General features: G+C 38.0%; 2 protein-coding genes across 2 annotated transcripts; both read left to right on the top strand.

The window, feature by feature from the left end:
* Positions 1–1,149, top strand: LOC107716909 (homeobox protein Hox-D4a-like). Its single transcript, XM_016523527.1, has 2 exons — positions 1–531; positions 926–1,149. The coding sequence occupies exons 1-2, from the start codon at positions 63–65 to the stop codon at positions 1,147–1,149; spliced, it is 693 nt and encodes a 230-aa protein (XP_016379013.1). The 5' UTR covers positions 1–62.
* A 3,884-nt stretch (positions 1,150–5,033) lies between these two features.
* On the top strand, positions 5,034–10,772 carry hoxd3a (homeobox D3a). The gene is made up of 4 exons (XM_016523531.1): positions 5,034–5,130; positions 7,108–7,170; positions 9,247–9,788; positions 9,950–10,772. The coding sequence occupies exons 3-4, from the start codon at positions 9,347–9,349 to the stop codon at positions 10,696–10,698; spliced, it is 1,191 nt and encodes a 396-aa protein (XP_016379017.1). The 5' UTR covers positions 5,034–5,130; positions 7,108–7,170; positions 9,247–9,346; the 3' UTR covers positions 10,699–10,772.
* Positions 10,773–14,306: the final 3,534 nt, after the last annotated feature.

Raw genomic sequence — 14,306 nt, 5'->3', positions numbered from 1 at the left:
TTGGCCGAGCTGGTCACATGGTAGCCTAACTTTATTCAGTTGACAGCAAGTAGGAGGGCTTTATGGAGGGAGGAAAAAAAGACAACTCGAGAAAAATTAGTATTTCCTACCTTCAGAAATTAATGGCCATGAGTTCGCACATGGTGAACTCCAAGTATGTGGATCCAAAATTTCCTCCTTGTGAGGAATATTCTCAGAACAGCTATATACCTGAACAGAGCCCACGCTACTACAGTCCGTCGCAGGACACTGATTTCCAGCATCCCGGAATCTATTCACGGCCAAACTACTCTGAACAGCCTTACAGTTGTAACACTGTCCAGGGCTCGTCGGTGCAGCCGCGGGGTCATGTGCAGGATAAAGACAGCCACCCTAGCCCTTATCCCGCACAGACAGAGCAGTGTCCTGCGGTCCAGATATCCGGACCGAGGACTTGTGGACAACAACAAAACACAAAGAGCCAGAACGGGATATCAGCCAAGCAGCCTGCTGTAGTTTATCCATGGATGAAGAAAGTGCACGTTACAACGGGTAAGATTAACTCTCTTAGCTGTCTGCTTGTAGGCCAGCCCTATTCTGCTGTTTTAGTCACAGTTAAAATCATTCAGTGAAATATTTATGGGTTCCTCTGAAGGGGCCGCCAATTACACCAGCCATAAATTTTTATTGCTTAGGAAATAGGCCGCTAGCTCTGTTGGACACTATTGCAATCCTGAGAGTCCACTTGGCCTAAAGCTTTGAACTGAAGAATTTAGCATAGGTAAAGTTTGAAATAAATTCACCGAAACTGAAATTATTCCGGTACAGAATATTTGTTGGATCAAATTCGAGCAAGTGGGTATTTATTTGTAAAAGTTCAAGCATTAGGAAGCGAATGGTTAGGTTTTTTGTTTTTTAAACATAAGTGTGTTTTTGTCTTTCTCAGTGAATCCGGATTACACAGGACCGGAACCCAAGCGTTCTCGGACAGCCTACACAAGACAGCAAGTTCTCGAACTAGAAAAGGAGTTTCATTTTAACAGGTATCTAACAAGACGACGTCGCATTGAAATCGCGCATACCCTCTGTCTCTCTGAGCGACAGATTAAAATCTGGTTTCAAAGAATGAAAAAAAAAAAAAAAACCGCACGAAATTTTGGTCTGTATTAATATTTGCTTGCCTTACACGGTGATTATTTACCACACCGTGTGACTTTTTAGAATTTGTAGCGTGCTTTATCAGTTTCTGCCCGAGTCCTGCACATTAAAACCATGGTTATGCTGCAGCTGCCCACTGATAACTGTGAAACTAGAATCCATAAATAAACCTCTAGGTGTTTCGCTTCATCATGAAAAATCATGAGTCAAAGCATTATTGACAAACTTGAAGATATCCATTTTGGTATCCGTGTATTTATTAAAAATACAGAGAGTTGTAAGCGATCATTACTATGCTAAATAACACTGCTAAATAACAACAGAGTTTATATCATTTAAATATTACACAACTTTCTCTTTGTTTTGATTCTTTTCTTGCTTTTGTTCTCAATGCCTAAAATTGTTGTCCATCAGCACTTAAAATGTTTGTGCTTGCGGTGTGTGTGTGTGTGTGTGTGTGTACCATATTTTGGGTGAAAAATATGTACCCTGAAGTGAAGTTAACATGACAAAATCTCTCAAAACCTCCGTTTGGAGACGTTCTCGTTTGTAAAAGCAGTAGGAAAAATAGTAAATAGAGGCTTTTTAAATTGTACAAATGCCTAAAGTGTTCTGTTAGTGTTAGGTTATAGTATTTATAACTAGCTGTATATAAAAAGCATGTCCCCATTTAGATAGCTAAGTAAACGTGTGTGTGAGAGACAAAATAATAGTACTAATAATTTTATCAACTTTTAAAATTATTTGTAAGTAAATGTCTGTAAATGTGTGTCTGTAATTTAATGTTACCAATGCTGTGGCAATGTAAAGACTTTTTATGTCAATAAAAGCCACTTCTATCACAATGAGAGAGAGAGAGAGAGAGAGAGAGAGAGAGAGAGAGCGAGCGAGAGTATAAGAAAAGCAATACACACCTTCAGGGAGGACAAAATGTAAAGTTTATTTCAGGAGAAACATCTACAAACATCTACCTTACAAAAATGCATGTGGAGTAGTTCTCTGATAGCATTTTTTACAGCAATTATTTTTTCTGAAAAAGGGATTTATATATTGCATATGCATGGTCAATAGTGTACCGACTATACAAATGTGTGTGTGTGTGTGTGTGTGTGTATACATATATATAATTTATATGTTGATATGTTCGTATGTGTGTGTATATGTGTGTCAAACAGCATATATAAAACATTCCAAATATCTATTTTTGTTTAATAAGCCTTGTGCCTAGTGAAGACACGCCATGCAGGGGATCGCTCCATTGTCTTTGCTTTCAGTAAGGCTTTCTGAGTATTGACCTGGATGTCTGAACAGAATAAATGAGAGCCATACGCAGTTCCATTTGCAATGACACTGCACCGACTACTAGCCTACCGCCGCTCTCACAATGCTTCTCAAACGGCCATTTTTGATTTCCAGCTGTTCGTTGAAAATGTCTTCGCCCGTCGAGACAGCCCGTTAAGATAAATCAAACTGCGCTGTCGACATCCCAAGATAGAATTCGGTATGTGGTTCCGTTCTATATCTTTTTTGTTTGACCACGTGATTGTCTAAATAATTAATGCAGCACGTCCCCTAGAAACACGGCGTCGTCATTAATCGCGAGGACTCTATCAGACTTGAAAACTGAAGAGATCCAAGAAAATAATATCCAAACGGTCCTGTACCTCACCCCACCGCAACCTGCACATTCCTACAGCTTTTCAGCCAATGGAGCATCGGTAGGTAAACATTTAAGATTAATATTTGCAGTGAGACAGCGGATAAACATATCTGTCAGGATTTTGATAAATAGTGTCTTTTGATTTGGTCTTCGCAGACAGACTGAAACAACTTCAGGCTCATTGTGATTTTTTTGCTTAAAGAGCCTCAGCATGAAGCGCTCCCAATCCAAACCTGTATCAATAATAATACAAACTGTGGAGTAGCACTACTTTTATTTTTAAAGCATTGAAGGCAGACGTTACGGTAATTATTTTCTCATGTAATGTAATGTTATATTGATGCATTTGTGTATGAAAGATGTGAAGTACAGTACGATAGTGTTTATTGCTTAGCCGCCAGGGCTTTAACGAAGGCCTCTTTGTGATTTATAATCCGTCAGAGATGCTGTTATTTCCCGATTTAGTGGAGACTATTTGCGGAGACTTATGTGTTTGGTTAGATAAAAAGGACACTTCATTGTAGAGGTCTATCTGGAAAATCATCACAGTTATTGACGTGAAGTATTGCCTGAATTAATGCATGTTGGATCCTGACAATTCTACAACAATTAAAGCAAAAACAACAACACCAACAAAACAGCATAAGTAGCCTAGTACACACACACAGAGAGAGAGAAAAATGGCATCGATCCAAAAACAATACATTTCATTGATGTCAAAAACCCCACAATACCCACTCGTTTAGTAAGGGAGCGTTATGATCGTGGGTCTATCCATAAAGTGTTGTGAACTGTTGGAGAGGGATGACGGTGATCTGCATCGTTGTAAATCATGCTCAGTAATTCCTGAAAGGGTGAGAGGCTGTTGGGGGCCGGGCGTGGACTGTAAATCTTTCACTTTTATTAGCCCGTGAACATATGTTGCAAGGGGAGACGACTCGCATCCTCTCCTCAGGACAATCCTTCGCTCGGCCGCGTTCCCAACCGTTTCATCTCCATCGTACCATCCAGCTACATATCCATGCAGCACAACCATAGAACAAGCATTCGAACTCAGATTAAATATTACAAACCCGACTTGCATTTAACCTCTCAAATTCTATCTTATGGGTAAAAAAAAAGCGTAGGGTCACAGAATTTGTATGTATTTTAGAAGCAGTTGGAAAACATAAAATGTAAAAAAGAAGTATTTTAATGCACAACTAGTAAAAATCTAGACACTGCATACTTAATTTTTCATTTCATGCTTGCATATTGATCAATACACACTCTTGCTTTTTGAGAAGAACAATATAGAATTTGGGATGATTTTGATAAATCTCTTTGGTTGAGGAGGTCATACATTGCTGTCATTGCCTAAACCATAATAGTCAAACAATATTTCAGTGGTTTCGTGTAGCCTATAATAAACGGATTTATGTTCTAAACAGCGAGCAAAGGGGAACACATATATATCTGGTCATCTTCATTTTAAATAAAACAAAAAATTCATAACGATGTTGCTTTCAACAACAGTCTAATCCACAGGTCTATTACACTGCGTTAAATGTAAAAAGAAAAAAGAAAATGAATAAAAAGGTGAAGATATTCAGTGGGACATTGGGTTGTGAAGAAAACAAAATCAAATGTTTCACCAGTTATTTGTCTTTCAAATAAAGACAATGCAGTGCTAAAACTATTTTTATTTCTTTTTTGCTTAATTTGAACGTTTGTTTTTATTATTGTTTTATTATGCCTGGGTTTCAAATCCATAATAAATAGCAATGTAGCTTTTGTCTTAATGATACACTCCGATACAGTGGCTGAGGAAGGAGCGAGTTCTTGTGCAAAATGATTGTACAATGATGTGAGGCTGGAGGGAAGGTTAGTGCTCTTGCTTTTAAAATGTATTTGTGAGGTGAAGCTGGTTGGAGTAGCAGTCTCAATTAGGACAATCTGCGATCCGGATCACGTGAACAAATATGCTTGTATTTTAAGGCAGCGCCTTTATTTGTCATGATAAGGTTTCCGAAATATAGCCTACTAATGTTGACTCATTCGGCGAGCCTGCCTCTGTAAAACGTTAACTTTTTTTCAAATGAGAAGTTGATTGCTAGTAATATTTCGTTTTGGAATAAGAAGACCTTCTTGGCTTTTTATTGGTAGCTGAGTGAGTGGCTCCCATTCTTTCGGGAATACTGTCTGCATTGGTATATGGAAATGCCTGGAAAAGCGCGAGATCAGTTTTAAGACAGTACTGTCTATAGACAAAGGGTGAAGGATATATCCGAGCAGCCGAACTGAGAGATATTGAGACTAAAGAAGCACGGCTATATAATAAATTGACATCACAGGTAAGCAATTGCATGGCAAAACGTAACCTTTAAGCGTGGGTTTACATTAGGCCGTCGTAAAAATATGATTTATTCCATTCAAAGCAGCTGATCTTTATTAATGTCGTCGCCTACCAACTAAGCAAGTGCGATTTGAAGACAAAAACTGAGACTAGTTTACACATTTGCGCAACCTTGACTATTTTAGATGGTTAGCATGTAAGGTGATTTCAGTCATAATATTAGAGTTTATTTTAGATGTTTTATTTTACATATTCTGGTAGCCTTCTGGAGTTGGCCATACACAGTATAAAACATCTGTGTCATACATTGTGGGATCGTTAATCACTTTAATTTGTGTTATAGTCAAAGCGATGTTAGACATGACATATGTGGGTTAAGGTAGGCTATTCTTTTAAACATACATCTTCCCATAAATTCAAATAATTTCAGTCTCTCTGATTTCGATTTAGTCCAAATTACTAAGATTCAACCACTCAAAAAATAACATTGCATCAATGTTCAAATCATATTAAATCATATTTCGCATGCAATTAAAGAGTCAAAATGAATAAAAAATAAATTAAGATACGAAGTAGATTTTTTTTCCAAAGGAAGCAAAAGCATACTATGCAAAGGCAAAATAGATGTTTGAAATCTAAACTAATATGGTGGTTTATAATTAGGTTTTAAGACGTAATATGATTTCTAAACTATTCCCGTAAATAATTACATTTCCTTTTTTCTTTCTTTCTTTTTTTTAATTTGATGTTCTAAACCCGTTTTGCAATTGAATGATATTGAGATTAATAACAGGTTTTTGGTTATGCGTATTTTGATTATTTTTATACAATTATTAATTCTTATAGCCTATATTTCACAAAACATTAAGTTCTGTAATTGCATTCTTCTGCATTGTGCGATATCTGGTAAATAAGTTGAAGCTTCCTCGCATTTTGTACACATTATTTCCAATATAGAATTTAAAATACTAGGGCCTAAAGTGATATATATATATATATATATATATATATATATATTCTTTTTTTTTCTACAAAAGAGACAGACTTGAGCATGCAAAACAGAAACAGATATACATGTATATATTTAGAGACCGACTTCCAGAGTCCATTATTTTTTAAAGCCCATTGTTCTATTATGAGTACCAAACTTACCGTGGGAGTGCGTGGGCGAAAACACTGTTGCCTAATAAAGGCAGACAGTGTTCGGCTGAACTGTTCGCTACATTTATCCCATTAAGACTTTGAACATGACACACAAGTTGAAAATACTGGCTACGTACATTCTCTTGTTACCGGTACTTTTGCCAACGTAGCGGTCCATCACCAAACAACAATACTATTAATACTATGTTAAATCCCATAGCCTTTTTCAATGGTGTTGTCCTCGTCTCATGATTTCGAAAGGATTTTCAGAGAGGCACAGAACAGGTCATCTGTCTAGTAGGATGAGGATTAAAATCTAGTCTTCAGGCTCTCGCTTGGTTTTAAAATCACCGGTGAAAAAGTTGTGTGGTGTGGATTGCATTGTGACTTAAGTCCCTTCCGTCCGTTGTTCATTAATCAGTGAGTTATTGGAGAGGAAGCCAAAGGTCACCCAAAAGGCGTATGAGTGCTAAATATTTTGGCCAGCATCTCTTTGTGTAAAATCGCTTATGTCAGTTTTTTTTCCCTCTCTCAGCTACAGCTTTGACTGCTCCTAAAACCAGTCCAATTTACTATAGGGGCGAAATAAATTCGTTCATTAAAAAAATGGGAAATCATGTAAAAATGTTATACATTTGTGGTTTTAAGAACAGTCAACGCAGATGGCCGTGAATTCGCATCCAGAATGTGAATGCTGTAATTTTGCAATCGAAAATGTAAGGTGTTGACCATATACGTACTCAGAGGCAACTTACAGAATCCTAAATATAACGGGGAGCTGGAAGAAAAATCCGATCAACAACTGAGATTAAAAATATTTTTTATTCTTCAGGTCGACGTCTAAATTATGAAGATCGCTTGAGGAGAAACAGAGGAGAGAAAACCACAGACTGCGGTAAGCTATGTCTTAATATTTTAGTTTACACTGAAATTAAATAATAGTAGCTTTATAACCTGCGGTGTATTGTCCTGTGACTCTTATTTCACAGTTTACAACATAGACAATAATAGGCCAGAAAAAGGAATACATGGTTTTTGTGTAAATACAAAATTATTTTGATGCTCTGAGCTTACACAACAATTTAACAAATTAACTTGAACAACAATTATTTACGTGCTTTTACCAATGCCTTTTTAGGTACACAATATATTGTACACAATAAACAAAACATTTACACTTAAAGCAAAGTATAAAATGCAAAATCATTTTATCTCGTAGATATATAATACATTCAAAAAATAAAACAAACAAGCAAGGAAAAAACAAGAACAAATATTCCCATCCGCACTTTCTTCTTAATTTAGAGTTATAATAAAATCCACACCTATCCGCGAAGTTGGGCAAAAGTGTGTTCCATTACAAGCAGTTAAAGAACGTTCAAGACAAGAGTGTGTGAATTACTGCAGTAGCCGGATTTATACTGGCGGGCTGTAGGCTCTGGCTTTAGCGGGACATTCTTGCCCCCAGCCATCCTCCTACGCTTAGAGTTTTACCCCTCTGACGGTACCAAGTCTTGAGGAGTGCTTTTCTTCTCACCCCTCTGTGAGGCATTTACGGCTGTAGTATGGCCAGTCATAAATTTGGTCGGCCTCCACAATGACAGGTGCATTGATATGTATCGAGCGGAGCTTCAGGCCGTCTAATAACTACTGTACTGAGCACGAGCTACAGTCACTTGGGTGAAAGCCTATCTTTAGAATAAGACTAGGAAGAAGACGACCAAGTTATACAGACAGACAGAAAGAAAGAAAGAAAGAAAGAAGTATTTTGTGTCTTTGTGGTGTATTGCAGATTTGGATCTCAGTTTGTTGCTAGCAGACTTTGCTACCACATACGAACCAAATCTTATTCGCATACTTGGGTGATCCACCTCTTACAACTCACATCGGCCTTTGGTGGGAATAACAAGACTAACTCCGAACCCACCATGCCGTATAATAATAGCAACTAGGAATTTAGGAATCGATTGAGTCCCGGTATTATAGAGTGTTCCAAAAGCGAACAAAAGTAAAACCTAACAAGCTAATAAAAATTCTACACTGTTTATATGTATTAGGTGCGAACGGAAAATATTACTGACACTAATTTATATCTCGGACTGTGATTTATTTTCATATAGGCTAAAGATTGCATTTTCGTATAATGTTCACAAATCCAAGAAATAGAGTGCATGGAGCCCTGCCACCAGTTATATCAAAATTCACGATTTTTGATGAATTTCATTCATGTAAACCGATGCTATGATGCCAAATCTTTACGTAATCTCAAACTACGTGAAAGATGCACAATTTCAGGTACAGAGAGAAAGGCCATAGGTGAAAGATGGTAGTTCACAACATAAGAACTATTACTGCTATGCTATGGTGAATTTTTAAGTGTTTTAATTATTCTGAAACATTTCATTTAAAACATGGTGCAAAACTGTACAATCTGCCCTTTTCTGCCCTTTTCAACCTGAGGCAGGAGACCACATGTTCTGTAGAGCAATAAAACATTTTGACTGAAGGCACTTAAACAAGATGACAAAAGAAAACTACAGTCAAATAGTTCAGTTAAGGGAGCAACATACACTGAATACTATTTTTTGAATACTATTTTTCACTATTTTTCACTACACAACTTTGTCCTGCCATCTTTACCATAGCGCATTAAGAAAACAACAACAACAGGTAAAGGAAAATTAATGAAATCCACAAAGTTAAGAGGAGAAATGAAATACAGCGGACACCAGAAACTATAGAGTTGGGTAAAAATCTATTTCCATCTCATATTTAAATATTGAAAATGCTATGGGCTGTTTCTCAATTGCAGTGTTATATGTTTAGAACGAGGAAGTATAGTTCTGTATATACAAATATGGAGTTTTTTACTGAGTACCACAGCATATCACTGTAGTACCTCACTTCTATGATTGTTTAAAGTTAATTCCTAAAATCTTTGCTACAACTGATTCATTTTCTTTCTCAACAGGTCAAAGGACAGAAAATCTGTGGGAAGCTCCAATCACGTGATTGACAAGTCCATGCAATTGGACAGGGGTTCACAGGCTCTCTTAGTTTGAACCTTCGCAATGCAGAAAGCCACTTATTATGACAATGCTGGACTTTTCGGAGGATATTCGTACCCTAAATCGGACTCCTATACATACGGTCCTACACACCAGGGCTTCACATCCTCCAGCATAGAGAACGACTATCAAAATCCAATCTGTACCATCCAAACCACGTCAGTCCGGCCATCAGCACATAAAAATGGAGACATCAATGGCAGTTGTATGCGACCAAGTGCCAGCCAGGGCAACAGCCAACCAGAGAGTATCAGTGAGCAGCAGCAGGCTGCTCCTTTAGCGGCCAGCTCACCCAGCCCTAACAGCAACTCCACACAAAAAAAGAAATCTCCCAGCACCACTGGCTCCAGTACTGCCACCCCAGTCATCACCAAGCAAATCTTCCCTTGGATGAAAGAGAGCCGCCAAAACGCAAAGCAGAAAAGCACCAACTGCCCAGCTGCAGGTATGGACTGTGTGTGTGCAATGCTTTTCTCTATGACTGGAGAGAGCTCCTATGATTATGACCTAGTTTATTTTGTTTACAGTAGGCCGTCTCTCTTTGGCCTTTAAGTGATGTAATAGGCTGTATAACAATTAATCCATTGCGTTGTTCTCTGTGTTCAGGAGAAACCTGCGATGACAAGAGTCCACCTGGCCCTGCCTCGAAACGAGTGCGCACTGCCTACACCAGCGCCCAGCTAGTTGAACTGGAGAAGGAGTTTCATTTTAATCGCTACCTGTGTCGCCCCAGAAGAGTGGAAATGGCTAATCTGCTCAACCTCACCGAGCGCCAAATAAAGATCTGGTTTCAAAACAGGAGGATGAAGTACAAAAAAGATCAGAAATCTAAAGGCATAATGCACTCTCCCTTAGGACACTCTCCGGACAGAAGCCCGCCGTTAAGTGGCTCGAATCACATTGGATATTCTGGTCAGCTTCCAAACATAAACAGCCTAAACTACGATGCGCCATCTCCTCCGTCATTCGCCAAACCGCAACAGAATATGTACGGCTTGGCAGCCTACACGGCGCCACTGGGCGGCTGCATACCGCAACAGAAAAGATACCCAGGAACAGAGTACGACCACCACAGCATGCAGGGGAACGGGAGCTTTGCGAATGCCAATTTACAAAGTAGCCCTGTTTACGTCGGGGGAAACTTCGTTGATTCAATGCCAGCTTCGGGTCCAATGTTCAACCTCGGTCATCTTCCCCATCCCTCATCCGCTAGTGTGGACTACAGCTGTGCCGCTCAGATTCCGGGTAACCACCACCACGGACCGTGCGACCCCCACCCCACATACACAGACCTCAGCTCTCACCACGCGTCTCAGGGAAGGCTGCAGGATGCACCCAAACTCACGCATCTGTAAGGATCCCATCAGTGTGCTTAAGCGAAACGTCGCTTTTGTATTACCTCACTAGTTAAACTAATTTATAAAACTACACTCCGAGAGAAACATAACGTATTATCCTGTATTATTATGATTGATATTACTATTACTGCTGCGATTGTAATTATTTTTAATAATAGCTGAGGTACATTTCTCTTGACTGTTGAAGATACACACGGTTGTTTGTTGTCAGTTGTTTGGTTCTCGGAAGGACTGTATTGGCAAAATGAAGGCAATTTCAGCTGTGCCGCTCAGATTCCGGGTAACCACCACCACGGACCGTGCGACCCCCACCCCACATACACAGACCTCAGCTCTCACCACGCGTCTCAGGGAAGGCTGCAGAATGCACCCAAACTCACGCATCTGTAAGGAACCCATCAGTGTGCTTAAGCGAAACGTCGCTTTTTTATTACCTCACTAGTTAAACTAATTTATAAAACTACACTCCGAGAGAAACATAACGTATTATCCTGTATTATTATGATTGATATTACTATTACTGCTGCGATTGTAATTATTTTTAATAATAGCTGAGGTACATTTCTCTTGACTGTTGAAGATACACACGGTTGTTTGTTGTCAGTTGTTTGGTTCTCGGAAGGACTGTATTGGCAAAATGAAGGCAATTTCCATAACGTATTACTTGAAGGTAAGTTCTGTAGATTTGACAGTATAGGCATCCGTCTTTATAGAGATGGGATTTGTAGAGGGAAAAAAACCCCATTGCGTCTTTAAGTCGTCTGTTCCTCATGGGTTCTTCATTTTATCCATTAAAATACCATTATTTATTGTTTTCCTCCAAGATTGTACGACAAACATTTATCTTGACTGAGTATTATATTTATTATTTATCGTTTTTAACGCACATTATTTATCTTCTCATGTATATTATTTATATAACAGTTGTAGAATTTATTTTGAGCAGAAGCCGACATTTCGTTGAACTGGTGAAAACAAGGTGATAATGTACGACTGGTGTATTTATTTCTTCATTCGGTAATAAAATATTATGAAATGAAGAATTAACAAGAATCTCGAAATTGTAATTATTATTATTATTACACCCAGTAATTGGAAATTTGGCAATCATCGTGTTGCTTAAAAACACCAGCACGTAACGACACATCCTCACGTTCATTATAAATGTTATTTTGTAAGTTGCACTGTCCATGCATAAAATGATGAAATAGTAACGATATGGAAATGTTATATTTTATTGTGTTAAACATTTTGTAAATAAAGTGCTTAAGATAAACAAATGAAATTGCAAATGCTACATCAATATTAATGTATTTTCATTTTCATACTTTGTATATTTTTTAGTATATTTTAACATTTTCATATTGTGTGTGGATATGAATGGATTTCAAATTTGGATTTTGCTCAATTCTCAAGGCGGAGACGCCATTTTGGAAACACAAGGATAGTAAACAAAGGAGGCACCTTCGCTCTCACCCTGAATGTGCGCGCAACCTTATCACGGCTGCTCACAAAACACAATAGCAAACCTCACCATTGCATTTATTTTACATTTGCTCATTTAAAATTGAAGAGAACTGCATAACCATATTACGTGAAAGAGATTAGCGGAGGGTTTATTATGATTTAGGAAATTGAGATTTCACAAATTTCAAATTTCCCGCTGGTTATGGTACTTATTAAATAACTTAGTGTAAATATGATGCCTTTCTATGTCAAGCTGGTGCAATGTGCAAATCTAGATAAAGTTATAGGCTATTCTCGTTGGTGTGCCAAAGTGTTGTAACCTACATCCCAAGATTAAAGTATTGCTAATACTTTTTAATGTTTTTAAAGACTGGGAGCTCAGTAGAAATTGTGATACATCATAAGGCCCAGAGCAAGTGTTTTGTCTTATAAACAGTTTGAACATTAACCTGCACCATTGCGCAAGCATTACTACATATAGGTCTATGTATTTTAAAATGCACCTTATAATGTGGTAATGAATAGCCTAAAGCGTCACTGCCTTTGTAAGCACTGGCAAGCCGTCTCTAACAGAATAGGCTCTTTCCCGGCTTCCCCCTAGCGAGACATTTCAAAGCTCATTAATCAAAAACTCGTCGCTTTCAGTCTCGCTACTGATTTTTAAGATTTGTGCACTGGAGGAAATTGTGTTAAAAAAGGAAAATAAAGGCCTCTTGTTATCAAATGTAACAAGAAAACAAGAAAATAAAGAAAATAAACACAAACTTTCTTAAGATTTGTGCACTGGAGGAAATGGTGTTAAAAAGGAAAATAAAGGCCTCTTGTTATCAAATGTAACATTTGTTTCCTGTGGCTATATATGCTGTTTTGTTCATCGTAAAGGAAAAATTTTCTTCCATCTTATATATATAGTGAAATGATACGTTCTGACATGCCGTCTCTAACAGAATAGGCTCTTTCCCGGCTTCCCCCTAGCGAGGCATTTCAAAGCTCATTAATCAAAAACTCGTCGCTTTCAGTCTCGCTACTGATTCCAGCTCCTTATGAACAAAGCTTTTTGCTTTCTCAACTGTGGAAACACATTTCAAACTGCAAGAGGCCAAACTTTTTCCTGAGAGAGAGAGACTGTGACAACACACTCTGCATGCAATCATGGCATGGAAGAGAGAGAACTCAAAGCTGGAAAGACATAGTGGCATAGAGCTGCAAAGGGTTTAACCACTGAAGGCCTCTTGTTATCAAATGTAACATTTGTTTCCTGTGGCTATATATGCTGTTTTGTTCATCGTAAAGGAAAAATTTTCTTCCATCTTATATATATAGTGAAATGATACGTTCTGACATCAGCAAGCGTTTTCTTTGATCATCATCAATTTATTTGTATTTTTAATTTTTAATTATATTTTAGAATTTGTATTTACATAGGCAGGTATCAATGAGAATGTAAACAATTCTGGTAAGGTTTAATTGCACTGCCGCTCAGGAAATAAATTATTTGACACAAAAATAAGTTAGGCTAATCAAAAAAGTGAGTCCTAACATTACACGCATCTTTCTGCTTCTGTAATAAGGGATACTAATCCATAATAACATGTACAGCTAATGAGAATGTTCAAATTTTTTCAAAATACATTTAAAATATCAAAGAGATCCAGATGTAATTTAGGTCATCTTGTCTCAGAACAACAAACAAACCCCCCCAAAAAGGCCTGTTAGATTTTACTAGCAGTCAAATCATTGTCTATTGAGCTCTAAAACATCAACACACCAGCCATCGTTTGTGTAGGCTATGTGAAAATCGGGATTTAATCGTGCATTTGTCTTATGGATTCAGAAAGCCATGCTTTCCCTCAATTTCTCACGGGTCTGTTCTTGAGCAAGCTGAACAGAGCGGGTTGCTCATATTTTTAATGAGCTTTGACAGAAGCAACCAATTCACTGTTAGGTCGCGTAATGCGAGCCATTACGCTTTATTTCACTATGTTGTATCGGCTTAAAATAAAAGCGCTCGATAACACGTTACAGAAAAATAGTGCAAGTCTTAGTTTGAACGCTGCAGTTGTCATGGGTATTTGGTAGCTTGAGGTCATCAATCACTGACTGTGCACAATTTTCCTCGACAGCAGTTCCGAGTCTTC

The sequence above is a fragment of the Sinocyclocheilus rhinocerous genome, unplaced genomic scaffold (genome assembly GCF_001515625.1).
Source record: "Sinocyclocheilus rhinocerous isolate Xijiao unplaced genomic scaffold, SAMN03320098_v1.1 scaffold1171, whole genome shotgun sequence".
Taxonomy (NCBI): Eukaryota; Metazoa; Chordata; class Actinopteri; order Cypriniformes; family Cyprinidae; genus Sinocyclocheilus; species Sinocyclocheilus rhinocerous.
The sequence above is the reverse complement of the archived record's forward strand: the minus strand, read 5'-3'. Positions and strand labels throughout refer to the sequence as shown.